General features: G+C 37.7%; 1 protein-coding gene across 4 annotated transcripts; it reads left to right on the top strand.

Moving 5' to 3' along the window:
- The first annotated feature begins 1,158 nt into the window (after positions 1–1,158).
- On the top strand, positions 1,159–15,720 carry LOC141817975 (protein SWOLLEN 1-like). 4 transcript variants are annotated; one of them, XM_074705600.1, is made up of 18 exons: positions 1,159–1,465; positions 3,358–5,174; positions 5,324–5,545; positions 6,265–6,405; positions 7,129–7,520; positions 7,618–7,864; positions 7,949–8,027; positions 8,134–8,186; positions 8,258–8,341; positions 8,430–9,998; positions 10,100–10,188; positions 11,297–11,405; positions 11,678–11,858; positions 12,325–12,392; positions 13,274–13,389; positions 13,506–14,354; positions 15,244–15,346; positions 15,440–15,720. In XM_074705600.1, the coding sequence occupies exons 2-18, from the start codon at positions 3,368–3,370 to the stop codon at positions 15,454–15,456; spliced, it is 6,126 nt and encodes a 2,041-aa protein (XP_074561701.1). In that variant the 5' UTR covers positions 1,159–1,465; positions 3,358–3,367; the 3' UTR covers positions 15,457–15,720. The 4 variants fall into 4 exon arrangements, with proteins under 4 accessions (XP_074561701.1, XP_074561694.1, XP_074561686.1 ...); XM_074705593.1 differs by having other exon boundaries at positions 7,618–8,027; positions 13,274–13,368; XM_074705585.1 differs by having other exon boundaries at positions 7,618–8,027; positions 15,244–15,328.
- Positions 15,721–16,651: the final 931 nt, after the last annotated feature.

The following is a 16,651-nucleotide window of genomic DNA, read 5'->3' as shown; positions in this document are numbered from 1 at the left end:
TAAACGGGTTCTTATGTGACAGTTGTGAATTTCCCATTGGCATAGTTTGTGACTAAAACTGAGGGATTGTCCATTATTGCATGTAAGTCTACTTGCCTTCTTCTACTACTGGATACCAACTTAACTACGCCTAAGGCTATGACCTTGCAAACTTTGACAATATATTAAGATTATATTGGTTTTAAATTAATTCAGATATCTAAACATTTCAATTAATTCTAAATGTGAACGATATGATCCCTACAGACTATAATAAAATATTGTTGAACATGGAGTGGACAAAGGCCGTACAGTACAATATATGATGTCAAATTAATTTTGATACTCTTTATAGGGAGATAATAGGTTGGGAGTTCAGTTAGTTGGACGACAGCGAAACAACGACACGGCTTTGTAGATAGAATTGACAAGGGCAAAGCTTTGTGCGATGTCAATGCACACTTCAATTATTGTAAGTTATGGTTGGGCTACAAGATTTTGTTCCCATAGAGCACATTTAACATGAGCCTTAATCATTTTTTTCCTTTAATATTTCGAATGCAATATAAATAAGTTTAATATGATTTCTCGTTGTCAGTTAATCGTTATGCTAATTATTCAATACATATATTAAATCATAATAAACTATCATTCAGTGTCAAAATAAACAAATAAATAAAATGATTTCTTAAATTTAAATCATTTTTTACTAATAAATTAAAAAATTTACGCTAACCGATATCTCGTCGCCACGTGTTGCGCAATCTCCAAACCGTTGCTGGATCTAATATCCTTGGCACAATCCACGCAACTCGACACGTGACCGGCACGCCCTCCCGTCACCCGTCGTAGAATTAGTACACCGTGGTGGGTACTACCGTAATTCCAACACATTCTATGCCCGTTTCTGCACCACAGCCTCTCCACTTGGGGTCCTGGTAAGGATCCCCTCCAACCATCGGCATAAAACCTCCCATCCTTCGCGGGTCGGATTGTACGGAAAGATGGGCCCACTCGGGTTCTGAGTTTTAAACTGGCGATGTATTCGATCTGTAGGATTAATTTAGAGACGCCGTTGGAGAGGATCCTTACAGAAACAGGGCTTCGTCGAATACGCCCCTTCTAATCCAACGCAGGTCGCAGGGTGGGCGTGCGAGGCGTGTGAGCCAGTGAGCGCGAGATAGGCGAGCGTCGACGAGAACGACGGAGAGAGGTCGGAGGTGGGGAAGAAAGAGGGTTCTCGCACCTGCTCTCGAATTCAGCCTTTGATTCGATGGGGAATTCGTAGCCGGAGCAGGAGATTGCGCGTCCGTTCGTGAGATTCGTCGGAGCTAGGGTTTACTGGGCGGAAGGGAAGGCGCTTCCGGTCATCTTTAAGCGCCGATGAGAGCCAGAAGATACGGGTGGGATTTCGGCTCCGGACGCTGAAGGGGCAACACTTCGTCTCCGGATGGAGGGTGGTGGAAGCTTAGCCGCTCTTCCTTTGGTACGTACTTGGCTTCTGTCGTTTTAGTATTGATTCGTTAGTTTTTCTAGTAATAGGTGAATATATCGCTTCGGGTGCGTCTCCGGTGGCATAATAGAGTTAGGTCATTTGTGTACTCGAATTGATCCGTCTTCTGCGGGAATTTTTATCTTGCTGCCTTTTTTGATCTATGGTTCCTGAAAGTCGGGCCCTTTGCTACCAATTTTGCACATTGGCCTTACTTCAGTTTTTTTTTCCAGTGCATTCTCTCGCGCCATCAATATCGTTTTGGAATTTTCTTGTTCGTTTCTACTCGCCACTCATGTCAATGAATTTTGTTCGCCATAGTTTCTGTGTGTCTTGGATGCTGGCATTGTCTTTGAATCATAGGTACCCCTTTGTATGCTGTACGCTTGATCTAATATGACCATGCTGAATCATATCCAAAAATAACTCTTTTAAGGGAAATGCTGTTTGAATAAAAATGCTGTCTCATTTTTTTTTTTTCCAAAAATCAGTTCTTTTCTGAGGCACAAGGTCGAATTCAATTATGTTGATTGGTGAGTTTATTTTTGCGACAATTATGCCTTGGTTGCTACTTGCAAGCCAACTTGTAATCCTGTTTAACTTGTTAAATTTATTTGTCTGTGCATATCCTGACACGTTCTGTTGGATAATTGACTTGCTTATCTGCAGTGAATTATCCTTAAGTAATGTCTGCTAATATTCCTTGAAATCATATTTGCTTAGAATAATGAAAATAACACTTCTTAAATGCTCCTAGACAAATATATATCTTATGAAGAAATGAAAATGCGTAGCAATCTTAAATGTTCTGTTGGATAATTGAGTTGCTTATCTGCAGTGAATTATCCTTTAAGTAAGGTCTGCTAATATTCCTTGAAATCATATTTGCTTAGAATAATGGGCACTACCACTGTCTCATTACTTCCAAATAACACTTCTTAAATGTTCCTCAGATACATCTATATCTTATGAAGAACTGAAAATGTGCAGTAATCTTAACCTCAGTCAATATAAGATTTCAATTAACCAAGATCGAAAATTCATTTCAACTAAAATTTAGTGTGTTCCAATGCTTTTATGCTGAATTGTTAGTGTATGATGAGTTATTCTGGATTCATTGTTATAGTTGGTATAGTTTGATCTGAAATTCAATGTAAAATTTTGCTTGTAGGATATTTTTTTTTTAAGTTTAACTTGCAGGAGAGTTTTTTATTAGTGTGCAATGATGATTCAAGGCTAATCTTACTATGGCACATGGGATGCTTGCAGCTAATTCCAGATACTTTTTCTTATAATTGGAATCTTCCTATACAATTTTTTTGTCAAGAGTAATTTTCCCTTCATCTTCCATTTTTAGCTTGGCTTCCTTCTACTACTAGGATGCCTTGGTAGGTTATATAGGATATTTAATGTGTTGACATATGGTGAGTTGTATTACTGAAACTGTACAAATTTTGTGATCTTGGAACTAATAATGTTGAATGTGAATGTTGCAACACCATATGAGTGTGATATAGCATTTTAATGTTTGGTCACAAATTCTTTTGCTAAACATGAAGCTAGTTCTGAAGGTGGGCTTTTAATTCCAGTTCTGGAACTGTTAGATTAATGGAAGGATAATATATTTTTGCTCTGGCTCCTATGTCTCACATCATTGTTAACTCTGTATGTGTGTGTGCACCCGTCCTTGCGTCTGCACGTGTGACTTATGGTTGTTTCTATTTCTTCAATTTTTTCCACACCCTCATTTTAAATGGCTATACTAATATTCTCATACTCTTAACTTCCATCTTGGGGTGTGTGTGTTTACAAGTTTAAATTTACTTTTATTGTTTATCCTGTGAATACAGCCTTGGGTTTATAATAAACATGCTAGATCATTGCAGGGGTTTATCCATGGATTGTGATGATAGTGACTTTCAGAGCCAGAACTTTCAACTAATTGGAGAGGATAATGATGGCTTTCCCCAAAGCTTACAGTCATATGATCCTCCAAAATTTGATATTGATGATCATTTTCAGTCTCATTTAAGGTTTGATAGTTTAGCTGAATCACGGCTTTTTCTTGGCATTCAAGGTGAAGAAAACAATTGGATTGAAGAGTTCTCTCCTAGACATAGTACTGCAGAATTTGGCTCAAGTGCCTTGCAGACTTGTTCCACTACTGGGAACGACGTTTGGTCTGATACTCCATCTGAATTTGCACGGATGCCAGTAAAATCTCTTGGAGATAATGAGGTAAACGCACAAAACATGAATACACAGTCAGAAATACATCCAAAAGAAGACTCTGCTAAAGATATTCTGGGGTTGAGTGATGATATAGCTAGAACCAACCAGCATGGAGTTTCACTTCAAACTCCCATTTATGAAAATTCTGATTCTGTTTTGAATATAAATTTATCTGACCAAAAGTATCATGCTGTTGGGGAGGTGGTCGACTCAGAATTCACTACTAATGTAGAATTAACTTCTTCATCGGTTGAGGTACCTAAAGCATGTTTGGTTTCTGGTGAACTTCTTGAGGTGGTTCAGAGCAAGGACGTATTGGATAATTCATCAGCGATTAGTTCATTTGATGATTGTGGTCGTGCTGTAAACAGACGTCATGAAATGAGTGCAACTTCTGTTCCCAGCAACAGTCAGAATTGCTCCTTGGCTTTACTCACCAATACTGCAAGTACTGAAGCAAGTAAATTGGGAAACTCATCATTAACAGAGCCAGAGAAGGTAGATTGCCATACTGTTAATGTGAATAAGAACTCAGAATCATCCCAGTCTGAAAACAAGCAGAGTGAAACATTTTCTATTGTACATGGTGAACACAATTCTTTGGACCAGGCTCTCAATAATGATGTTTGTGCTATTAAGGATTCTTCTGGAATGGTTCCACCAATAGATTCTCTGGTGTTGGAAAATGAAGGGTCTCATGATACTGTGCTCTCAGAGAAATCCGACGGACTGCTGGAAGCTATTGCTTACCAAGTGAAATCTTTGAACAAAGACTCGAAGACAGAGGATAAAAGATCAACTGATACTGCTCAGTTACCATCTTTGGCAAAGGATGCTGGAAAGAATTTTGTTGAAGCTGTCACTGAGAAGAGAACCGAGCTTTCTGATATAGCAGCAGGACCTATTAATTCTCCTGCTTTATTGCTTGAGGAAAGTCAACCATTTTGTTCTGGGGAACAGAGAGATTTTGATACGTCCAAAAGAGTTATTATTGGTGACAACAAATGGAAGATAGATTTTTCATCTGCAGTACAAACTGAAATAACTGCGGTTGAAGATGATACTGGTTCACAGATGCATCCTTTAACTACCCATAACTTGGATATTTTGCAGAGAGCAAAGAATGGTGACAATAAATCCTTAAAAGATTTTACTGAAAAGGTGGATGCCTCAGAGCAAACTGTACCCAAGCAACCTTCTGCTTTACTGGAGGGTGCAGAAAATAAGACCTCTTCTTCTCATGGGGAATTAGATCCAATATCTGAAACTGCTTGTTTGGTTGCTGAATCAAATGTCGATAACATTAGTCATTTAGAGGAAAAGGATAACTCTACCCAATCAGTCGGTTCAAATGACAATAAACTTAAGGATCACTGTCCCACTACTGAAAATACACAATTATCGTCATCTGAAACACAGGACCATGGTGTGTTGATGGATAGTGATGAAACATCAATCAAGGACCAAACAGGTAATATATTTGTATGGTATTTTTTTGCCTGTAGTCTTATAATTTTAATTTTAATCAGGAACAGAAAAGACATTTGAGCTTATGCCTGTGATATCCTGTATCTATTCCTTTCTCAGAAGTGATTAATTTTCTTTCCTTGAGCAATTCAGAGAATACCCAGCTGCTACGCTCTGAGGTTGAAGTGATAATAGAAGAGAAAGAAATCATACTGTCATCCTCTCCTGATTCACATTCAGATGGGAAAGACGCACAGGCCGTTTCCTTGTCAGTTGTGAATTTTGGTACAACCAGTGAGACATTAGGAGGATCCAATGTGATGGCTGATTCAGATGCGAAGGGTCCATCAGTTGAGAATTTTTCTGATGAACAGGGTACCGTATCTTCTATCATGCTGTGATGTTTCTCTTAGTTAAGTTCAACTTCCGAAGAGGATCCCACTTCTAATTCAAACTTAAACATTTACATTACTCTGGATTCTTAAGAATTCCCTTTATGTTCATCTATAGCTACATTCTATTATCATTTGCATGATGGAATTAGATTATTTCAGCTTTAAGTCTGTATAATATCTATATGATTTATACTTCTCACAAGGCCTAAAGGGGTGATGCTGTATCATTTTAATTCAAGTGCCTTTCTCCAGTATCAGAGTTTTTTTAAAAATCTTTTTGTGGTTTCACTTTTCAAATCAAAAAGGTTCCAAGGGATTTTAAGTTGGAACAAGTATACAAACATGTTGTTGGGTGCCAATGCTCTAGCTGAGTCATGTTTTCATGAAAGTATAACTTCCCTTGGTCAATCATGTTGGTAATTTTGGTTAAATTCCCTTTCATATGATTAGAATTGGCTTCACATATTTGGATTCTGATTGGAAGTAACCTAAGACCCATGTTTCTGATGCATACAAGATGAATATATTCGACATGTGAGGTTTCTGCTAGATGGGAAAATGACCTGGAGTGTTTTTGGAATACCATATTGCATGTTGTGTAGCTAATGTCTCTCCTCACTAGATATAAGGTTTCGTGGTGAGATTTCTAAACCTTATAGCAAATGTCCATACAAATGATGAGTGCATTGTTTTTAACAGAAACTACCAAAAGTGATGAAGTTCAGGTGGCTTTTTCGACTGGGGCATTTTCTCTTTCCACTTGCAAAAGCACAGAACAAGAAGATGCAAGTTTAGCTCCAACAAACCATTCTGACAAACCAAAACATACTGATATAGAATGTGAGTATACTTCTCATTAGCCCTGTTGTTGGTAGAGATTCTTTATTTAGCTTACTTCACATGGATTGTCTAGACATACAGAAGATCTCTAACCTTGTATTAATATTAGATTGCTCAAATGGAAGAGTTAAAATATTAGTTTATGGCTCTGTAAAGTATCTCTAGAATCCTTTGAATTTGGAAATACATGTATCTGTTAAAATTCTGCCTGTATGCAACATGACATTTTGTCAACAGTCAAACATCAGAACTTCTTTTTGGTTCTTATATGATGTATTATTCATGTTTAGTTACACATATATTGTGATGTCATCTAGTTAGGTCATTAATATGTTTCTTCTGAAATGGTTATCAGTTGATTGCCCTACAGAGAATCTGTACAATCCTTCACATTTGCACATGTACATAAATGTCCTTAGTGTACAACGTCCCCCAACAGTCAACACCATTAGCATGTTTCATGTGCTTATAGGATGTCTTATGCGTGATTTAGTTATTTAGTTACACAATAAATTATAATGCCATCTTATTAGATCAACTATCTATCTTTTTATAAAGGTCAGATGAGTGAAGTTCACAATATTACATAATAACAATAATCTTTTGCATGTTATCATGCTATAGCCTTGTAGATGTTCATATTACTTCATATATGCACGTAGATATGCAATTTACTATACTCCATTGAAAGCCAGTGTTTGCCATGCAAAAATGTATTTGCAGTTGATACGTCAAAGATTGGTACAAATAGCCTTTCTCAGTTGCCTTTGCCTGAAGGTAATCTAGAGTCCTCCTCCTTCGATCCTCAAGGCGGAAAGCCAAGTTCATATGATACAAATTGTGGTTCACCTACCATTATTAGTTGCAAAGAATGGATCCTTGAGGAAAGGAATAGCACACAGTATAGAGAAAGGAATAGTTTGTTGCAAAATTTTACAGGCTCTTCTTTAGAGGCACCAAAGTTTGATAGCTTTAAAGGCACAGTTCAAGATCCCAAAATGAGTACTTTAGGTGATGATGAAAATTTCACGTTCATAGTACCCCTACTTAAAAATGATACCCCAGAAGACACTCAGGAATTCACCAATACGACTCAGTCCTTAGAACAACCTCAGGTGACCATTTAAATCTACATGCTTTTGAATATCCATTTATAGTCGCTGCAGTTGGTAAGATCTACAACTAATTTTAGCTTCTTTTTCTCATGTGTAGATTTCTACGGAAATTTCTCACGAACATTCAAGTGACACTGTAAAAGAAACTACTATCAATCCTAGCATGAGTGTGGAAGACAAAAAGAATCAAGCATCTGCTCGTGCAACTAGGAAGGCGGGCATTTCAAAAGGGAATGCTAATGAGAAGTCACAAGAAAAACACGCTAAAGGAAGCAAAAGGACACCACGTAGTACCTTTAGTAGAGCCTTAAGAAACAAAATTAGCAAAGAAGATGTACAGCAAGGTTTGCATGTTGATACCAATACTATGAAATCTTCCTGTTCTCCAAATGTTCAAACATCTAATCTGCTGGATATGAGCACATCAGCTCCTCTATTTCATCAGCCTTTCACAGATTTACAACAAGTACAATTGCGCGCTCAGATTTTTGTTTATGGATCTCTCATGTGAGTTGCAGATGCTTCATGATCATTTGTTTCTTTATTATTTAAGTATCCTATACTTTATTATTTGATTTAGCTAATTATATTTGTATTATTTTACTTATTTCAGACAAGGAGTCCTGCCAGATGAGGCTTGTATGTTACCAGCCTTCGGAGGAACTGGTTAGTGTTTTAAAAAATTTGTAAATCTTTCTTATTCATTTTGACTGATGTGAACTTTCTTGCTGTCTTAGATGGAGGAAGGAGCTTATGGGAGAAAACATGGCGTGCTGCTTCAGAAAGGTTTCATAACAAGAAATCACTGACCAGCAGTTCCGGTACCCTTTGTTTTCTCATTCATGTGGTTTTCAATTGCATCATTGTAAGTTAAAGTTTTTGACAAAATTGTTACTATTTTGACTTCAGAACAAGGTGTCAGCTGCAGCCCTCTCTCAAGCAAGGCTCTTAACTCCTCTGCTGGTAGGAGGGACAGCAAGACCCCAATTGCAGCGACAAAAAGTTCCATTGTTTCTTTCCAATCACCATTCCAGAAATCATCTAAGGATGTTTTACCCTCGAATATCACAAGAGGCACCTACTTAGAATCCAATCAATCTCCCCTGCCTTTACATTCATATCAGACTTCGCAGATGAGGCAGTACTTGACCAATTCTACACCTTGGTTTTCTCCGAGTCCTCCTCACCATGCTTCATGGGTTGTTCCATCACAAGGTTCACCTTTCGATTCTGCTGCACATCATTCTTCTGCAATAGCTTCTGAAACATCTCAAGTAACACCTGCAAGAGATACTTCTAAATCTCATGCAGCAAATATGCAGCTTACCTCTCCAAGTGCCTTACTGCCTCGTCAAGATGCTCCAAGTATTTCTGCAGTATTGCCAAGTGAGATTCAAAATAAGGAAGCTACTCCTGCAGGAAATAAAAGCACCTCTATTAGGGAGAAGTCCAGAAAGAGGAAAAAGATTTCTGCATTGGAGGAGCCCGTGTTGAATATTTCTACTCCCCAACCTCAACCAGATTCTGCTTCTGCCACTTATGTCACTAGTAATGTACCTAGTTTTTCATCCCTTCCTCGATTATCTAGTTCTCTAAGTCCTAGTACATCTGTTGGTTTTGTTTCAACTACATCTCAAGCACCAACTGCCCCTTACTACCAAATACTGGGCAGTAGTTCTCCACAGACGATCTTCTCAAAAGAGACCTGTACTCATATTGAACAGTCAAAGGTGCAAGCTGACAGTGCTTCTGCTTCTGCCGCCGCTGCTGTTAAGCACAGCCAAACTATTTGGGAACAGATGACTGTTCAAAAATCAGGTCTTCCATCGGAGGTTGAAGGGAAGCTTGTCTCTGCAGCTGTTGCAGCTGCAGCAGCTGCTTCTGTAGCAAAGGCAGCTGCAGAAGTTGCTAAGGTTGCATCTGAGGCTGCGTTGCAGGCTAAGCTGATGGCAGATGAGGCAGTTAATTCTTCATATGCTGAAAATGGTACTCAATGCACCGAAAGTAGCCTTGATATCGGTAAAAGTTTGCTTACCTCTGCAGGTAAGGACAACATTAATGGTCTTTCAGTCATTTCTGCTGCACGAGAGGCTACAAGGAGGAGGGTAGAAGCATCCTCTGCAGCCATGAAGCGGGCTGAGAACTTGGATGCCATACTAAAAGCTGCAGAAATGGCTGCAGAAGCTGTGTCCCAAGTTGGAACCATCATTGCAATGGGGGACCCTCTACCATTCTCAATAAATGAAATAGTAGAAGCTGGACCTGATGTTTACTGGAAACGACATCGTACGACTAAAATTGGGGCTGAATCAAATTTACAGCCGAAGAATAATTCAGGTCTGTTTATAGCAAGTGATCATGAGTTATACACAAAACAACAAGCTGAATTGGCATCAGATCAGAATACGAGAAAAGATTCTATTATTGAAAGGTCTTCTGGTAATCAGGAGTCCATATCATCAGAAGAACATTATGAAGGTGAGCGCTTGTGAACTTTCACAAAATATTACAATTGTTTGGGGCATACTTTTTTTCCTTGTTTAGATTCACCTATATATTGATTTATATGGGCTTGTCAGGGCATGAGTTAACAGGCAGAGAAAAGATCCTTTCAACTGGAAGAGGTCCTACACAAGGAAGTACCATTCAGACGGGCTCCCATGTTGAGGTACAAATCCAGCCAGGGAAAGAATCTTCCAAGCTGGGAATGTTTAGATTATCGACTCATTTTCTCTATTTTTTAAATATTAAAAATATTTAATATCTCTATTAAATAAGAGCTTCAAATCATCTCATTTCTTCTCATGTATTGACTCTGATACTCATAAATTGGTCAAAATTTGATGTTCATGGTGGGGTTTCAAGTTAAGGAATGGACCTATTTTACTTTAAACCTGCAAATAGTTAACCCATTGGTTACTTCCTATTGACGTTTGCAAGCTGGGAGGTTTATAAAACCTCAAATGGAAGCTTCTTTTTGGTGACTTGGAAAATTATTTATTTAAGAAATTGGATTTATCCTTGTTGGCACCGATACACTTTTAATAACCTGAGCTTGAATTCAACACGATGATCTGTTTATGATGAAAAATGTCATTACGCGTTGGAATAGCATTCAAAATCAGATGATTTTGTTAGCTTGATTAATTACCTTGCATGTTTAACAGTCCCTGAGTCTTTAATTTTTAAAAAATATTAAAAATACGTAATAACTCTATTTATAAGATCATCAAATTATCTCATTTCTTCTCATGTATTGGCTCTGAGACTCATACATTGGTCAAAGTATGGTGTTAGTATTGTGGATTTCAAGATAAGGAATGCACTTATTTTACTTCACAAATGACCAAATAGCTAACTCTTTTGTTTACTTCCTACTGATATATGGAAGCTGGAAGATTTAGACGACCTTGAATTGAAGCTTGTTTTTGGTGACTAGGAAAATTGTTTATTGAATAAATTGGACTTATTGTTTTAATTGAGTCAGAGGTAATTGTTACTCACCATAACTTGAATTTAACACAATTAACTGTTTATTAGATTGCTTGCTTGTTTGCTAATCTAACAGCCAATCTTACTTGTTTAAGAGTCCCCAAGTATTAGATTAGGATTAGGTGGTACAACCACTGACATTGCCTGAATGCCTGTCTTCTTGAAACCTGGATTTTACAGATGTAACCTACTTTAAGATGAGATTTACTTTGTTGGAGCCGCACCTTATTGGAAAATACATTATCATTTTTTTTTTAAAAAAAACACTGGACAAAATACTTCAGGTTGTAGCTGAAGAAGGTGGCCTTCAAGGAGCTTGGTTTTCTGCATTTGTCGTTGATATCAAAGACAGTAAAGCATATGTGCAGTACCAGGATCTTCCTTCTGATGAAGGTAAAAGATTGTTACTTGTGAAACTGAAGAAGCCAAATTATTGGTATAATATTTTTGAATTATCAAGCTGATCACTGTAGTATCTAAAATGTTACTCTTTTTACCATCACCATCCACATGGAATTTTTTTTTCTAGATTCAGCTGGTTTATAAAAGAAAGGAAATATTGTTTTGAGTATAATTTAGAGTATATGTTGATAATCTTTAAGTTTTGTTTGACAGTAGAAACTTTTTTAGTAATTAAAGCTCGTATGCCAATAACACCAATTCAGGTCATGAGAAGCTCAAGGAGTGGATACAACTTGAATCCAAAGGTGACCAACCTCCCAGAATACGTGTAGCACATAGCATAATGGTAGGTATACCAGAGGGAACAAGGAAGCGGAGGAGAGGGGCTCTGGGTAATTTCAATTGGGCAGTCGGTGACAGGGTAGATGCATGGATGCGTGATCGGTGAGCCTAATTTATGTATTTCATTTTATCTTTTTTTTTTAAATTTATAAAAATTGCTAATTTAAATGTTTATTCATTAAAAATATTATTAGTCTTAAACTTTTGAGCCAGCTGCATGGTTCTTAGCCCTCCATTGAAAGTATCGTAGCAAATATTTATACTGTTGTTGATATCTCAATCAAGAACTGTTCTGTGCCCTACTTGTTCTGAAATGAACATATGCTTTGACTAAATATCGTTGCCGGGCAGTTTTCCATATAAACTGCAAAAGAAGATGCAGACACGGTGGATACTTTTCCATAAAATGTTTTTGACTTTCTGAGGTTTACTTTTCTCTGTGCTTAATAGTTCGCCTGTCAGGTCTTTATGAGTACTTCTTAATCTATTTTTGATCTAGTCATTCCTAGTTCTACTTTGTCATATATGGCAATCATGAAGTAACTGTGTGCGCTTCTTGTACATTCAGTTGGTGGGAAGGTGTTGTCACCGATAAGAATCCAGATGATGAAACCAAGTTAACTGTACACTTTTCAGGTATGTTTGTATGCCAATTGTGATATTTTCCTTCCTTTGAGTTTTCTTTTGGTTACATCCACTTGCTTATAAAGAAGGCAACATAAATTATTTAACAGTGTAATGATACATGGTGGCACTCTGGTAATCGGTTAGTTATAAACAAATACATATTTCAAATATCAGTTACTATGTAATTGTTAAGGAGGTAAAATACATAAATTGGTCTCTTTTCTACCGACTCAAACTGTTAAAACAAGTGGTTTGACAATCATCTTTTAGAGGATATTGGAGAAGAGTAGGATAATATCAGAGCAAAGTAAGTGGTCCATATTTCAAGTTCTACCTAAAAATCTCATCAATTAATGTAGTTTAAGCCAATCTGAAGTATATCCATCCATATACAAAGGGAGAGTGCCAAACAATATAAATATATAAATTTGTCGCTTTCTTAAGAGCTTGAGATTTTGTATACATATGTATGCACCCTTGTGTTCGATGGAGCTCTTTCCAAGTAATTTTGCACTGGGATCCGTAGGTTTATTTTCCTTATTTTTTCTACGTTGCTGGGCTACAACAAGGTACATTTGCATCTGTCCATATATTGGAACACTACATAAAAGTTCCTGTTATTCAAATGATACTCATGCACTTCCAATTCATTCTGTGATTGGTTGTTGAACCTTTATTATTCTTTAATATTTATCTGGACTAGTGCATTTATTTAACCATCCTTTTCTATATTCTAAGTGCAACTTCCATGTCTTAGTGATTTTTAGAAAAAGCATTTACATATCTGCGTGCTATAATTTAAACATTTGTTTACTGGTTGTCATTTCTCTTCTCTCTTTCTTTTTGATTGGCCATTTGAATCTGGCTATTCTGTTCACTGTTTACTGCAGGGGGTGATTTGTCAGTTGTTCGAGCTTGGAACTTACGGCCATCACTTATTTGGGAAGATGGTCAATGGATAGAATGGTCTCGTGCGAAAGAAAAGGTCAGTCTTGAAACGTACGAGGTATTTTCTTTTAACCTTTATTCCACTGCCACCTGCTAAGCATTTGCACTCCTTTAAGTGTGTCTTTCTGGATTTTTTTTGTGTTTGAAATCTGTTTTACTATTATCCTGCAATAGGGTGATACACCCCAGGAGAAACGTCAAAAGCTTTGGCGATTAGAGAACAAAAGTAAAGAAGAAATAATTGAAGGAGGATCGAATACTCACACAAATGACTCGAGCAAGCTGGAAGAGACAAACCCACTTAATTTGTCAGCAAAGGATGTAATGTTTTCCATGGGGAAGAATGTCGGTGAGGGAAATAACAACGATGCATTTAAGGTAAAACGAGCAGGCCTTCAGAAAGATGGGTCTAAGGTGGTATTTGGTGTTCCTAAGCCTGGGAAGAAACAGAAGTTTATGGAGGTTAGCAAACACTACACAGCTGATAAGACTGAAAAGGCAGCTGAAAGGAGTGATTCCATGAAGTTTGCAAAATATTTGATTCCCCAAGCATCACAGTCATGGAGGCACAACTCAAAAGCAGAGACAAAAGGAAAGCAAACCACCAACTTGAACACCAGAGTGCTTAAATCTTTGAGGTCACAGAATGTTCAGGTTAAGAGTACTGTAGATAAGGATAAACTGGTCACCAGTGCCTCTGTCTCAAATGGAGTAGAAGTGAGTCTTAAAACTTCTTTTAGCACAGGAGAGAAGAAGGATTCAATGGAAATTGGTTCTCTTCCACATATCATTGGTAAAGTAGATGTTGCAGTGCTAGAGCCTTCTGCTCAGCCTGTTCAAGGTATTCCAGCATCTAAGAAGAAATCCTCTTCTCTTGAGGTTGAAATAGAGGAGAAAGAAAAGGGTTCATCTGGTGTAGAATTGGCGTCCGGATCTGAAGTTCAAGGTTCAGAAAATATTGGAAAAAGATCTGATGTTATTGAACCCCGAAGATCCAATCGTAGAATTCAGCCGACATCAAGAGTGAGCTTTCTAACTTGTTTCATTGTACTTGTACGATATCTTTGTCTGTTTCATTTAGTATATAATTGAAGCATTGTTTTCTTGACTTCTGAGAACATGTTATAGTGATAAGTGCTAGCTGGGCAACTATGCAGGAATGTTACCCTCGAATTTTCCATGGTAGCTGTCTAGGGACATGCCCCATGCCATCGTACCTATCACATAAACAGGCACATCCTAGTATTATGCATAATGTGTCATATGCATTGTATAGTAGTTGAGTTTTGTTAGCAATGACTTGATGACTCACAAATTAGTACATAATAATTGTTCCATGGTATCTTAGGATTCCCTATGGCTAATCTTACATCGGAAAAGTAAATACTCTAAGCCATTTTAAAGTAACATTATTTGTTAGTGCATCATGCCTCACATGTTTCACATTGTGCACCAACTTTCTCCCTGGCTGAATGAAGAACCTTATGCTATATAGGGCCGTGTCTAGAAATAGCTTGCAATCCGCCAACAAACACTGTTTTTTATATTTGGAATTGTAGATACTAAATTCACAAACTTTTGAGTTACAAAATAACTGTGTTTCATTTCAAATTTGATTTCAATGTTCCTATATCATTAGGTTGCCCTCTAGAACTCTGCTTATATGTACTAGTCACCTTCTAATACAGATCGCAATTGAGAATTAGTATTCTTTTTCTGAAATTTCACTTTTCCTTGGGAAAAAAACCAGTGTGCTTCTACTAATACATACTCTCTTGAGGTGATATCACAAATGTCTAACACCAGAACTTGCAGTGTATCAATTAATAGGGAATATTTTTGGGATCCCATGTTTGCCATTGCTTTCAAATTGATAGGTTTTCTGCTAAGTCAATGCTATTACTAAATGCAGTTACTGGAGGGATTGCAAAGCTCTCTGCTTATATCCAAGATTCCCAGTTTTTCACATGATAAAGGCACCAAGAACTTGCATAAAGGTGGACCATCTTCTAGAGGTAACTTTCTTCCGGAGAAAAAGATACATTTATCCTTATCCTATCTGACACGCGATTATTTAAATTCTCCACTTTTGTGTTTTTTTTTTCCAGGTCAGAGTCAGAGATAAATCGCAGATAGCTTCCTTACTGATGTATTTCAGTTCACATAGATTTCCAGCGCTACTATGACAGAATTAAATCTAGGGTTCATGTACATAAATGCTATCCCTAAGATTGCAATATGAAAAGACTTTCTCGGATGATAGATGGTGTAAGAAACCTTTTTTATCAGATGACTAGGTGTATAATGCCATAGGTTCAAAGTTAATTATGCTCTTTATCAGGAGCCTGAACGTATTTATTCTCAAATTATGATTGTACGCGTCAAGTTATTGAATTTCTTGCTGCTTGCAGTAGAATTGTGCAGGTTAACAGAGTCCATAGAGATTATTGCAAGATGTTTGTAGGTTAATTGTGCCTTCTTGATTGAAATTGAATATCTATGCATCCATCTACTTTTGATGATCAAATATTTTAATGGAAAAGATGATTTTGCTATTCAATGGTGTCAAAAAGTTGATAAATGTTTATTTCCATTTTTTCCTTTCAATTCATAAATTCATTGATGCATCAACTTGTGGAGTCCGGTCATATTGAGCATTTTCTCATCACCTACTTGGGCTGTTTCATGGGCCGAGTTTTACAAAGGAGTTCACTCCCCTTGTGGGCCTACCTACGAAAGCCCAATCTAACCAACATGGACGGCACGTGATTAACAAGTGACGCTGGCAGCCTATAAAATCTCACGTCGCCGGTCGCCCTTTCTCGCAAACGAACCAAAGCGATCGGAAGCGGAGAGGCGATGAGAAGGATCCTTCGATCCCGAGGGCTGCCGTTGCCGGAGACATTCATGCGCGCATTGAAGTTTTGCCGATCCTTTGTTCTTCGTATGAGGAGCGGGAAGATCCTCCTCTCGGCTTGCCGGAGCTGCGGTTGCCAGGTCCCTCCTTGCCTCTGATTCTTAAATTTCAACTTCGCTTTGTTTAATTGGAATTTTTCGCCTCGCCAGCCGGCTAGGGTTTTTGCTGAGTCATGTTCCCCCCATTTCGATTGTTCGTCGGTTGATTCTGTATGTAAAATTCTAGTCTTTTCCGAATGGAGAATCACGATCAAGATATTCGGAAATCACTTATTTCATTTGAAATCGTACTGGTCTTCTTTGTGAGAAAACTGCATCATTTAAGTTCCATGGAAGCACCGCAACTGGTTTCCAGGAGGAACTGCTGACCCTAAAATCGAAACACTTGAAGATGAACTATATTG

The sequence above is a fragment of the Curcuma longa genome, chromosome 2 (assembly GCF_044706935.1).
Source record: "Curcuma longa cultivar G26 ecotype Majalengka, Jawa Barat chromosome 2, ITB_CL_G26_1.1, whole genome shotgun sequence".
In the NCBI taxonomy this organism is placed as follows: Eukaryota; Viridiplantae; Streptophyta; class Magnoliopsida; order Zingiberales; family Zingiberaceae; genus Curcuma; species Curcuma longa.
This window is presented reverse-complemented; position numbering and strand designations above follow the sequence as displayed.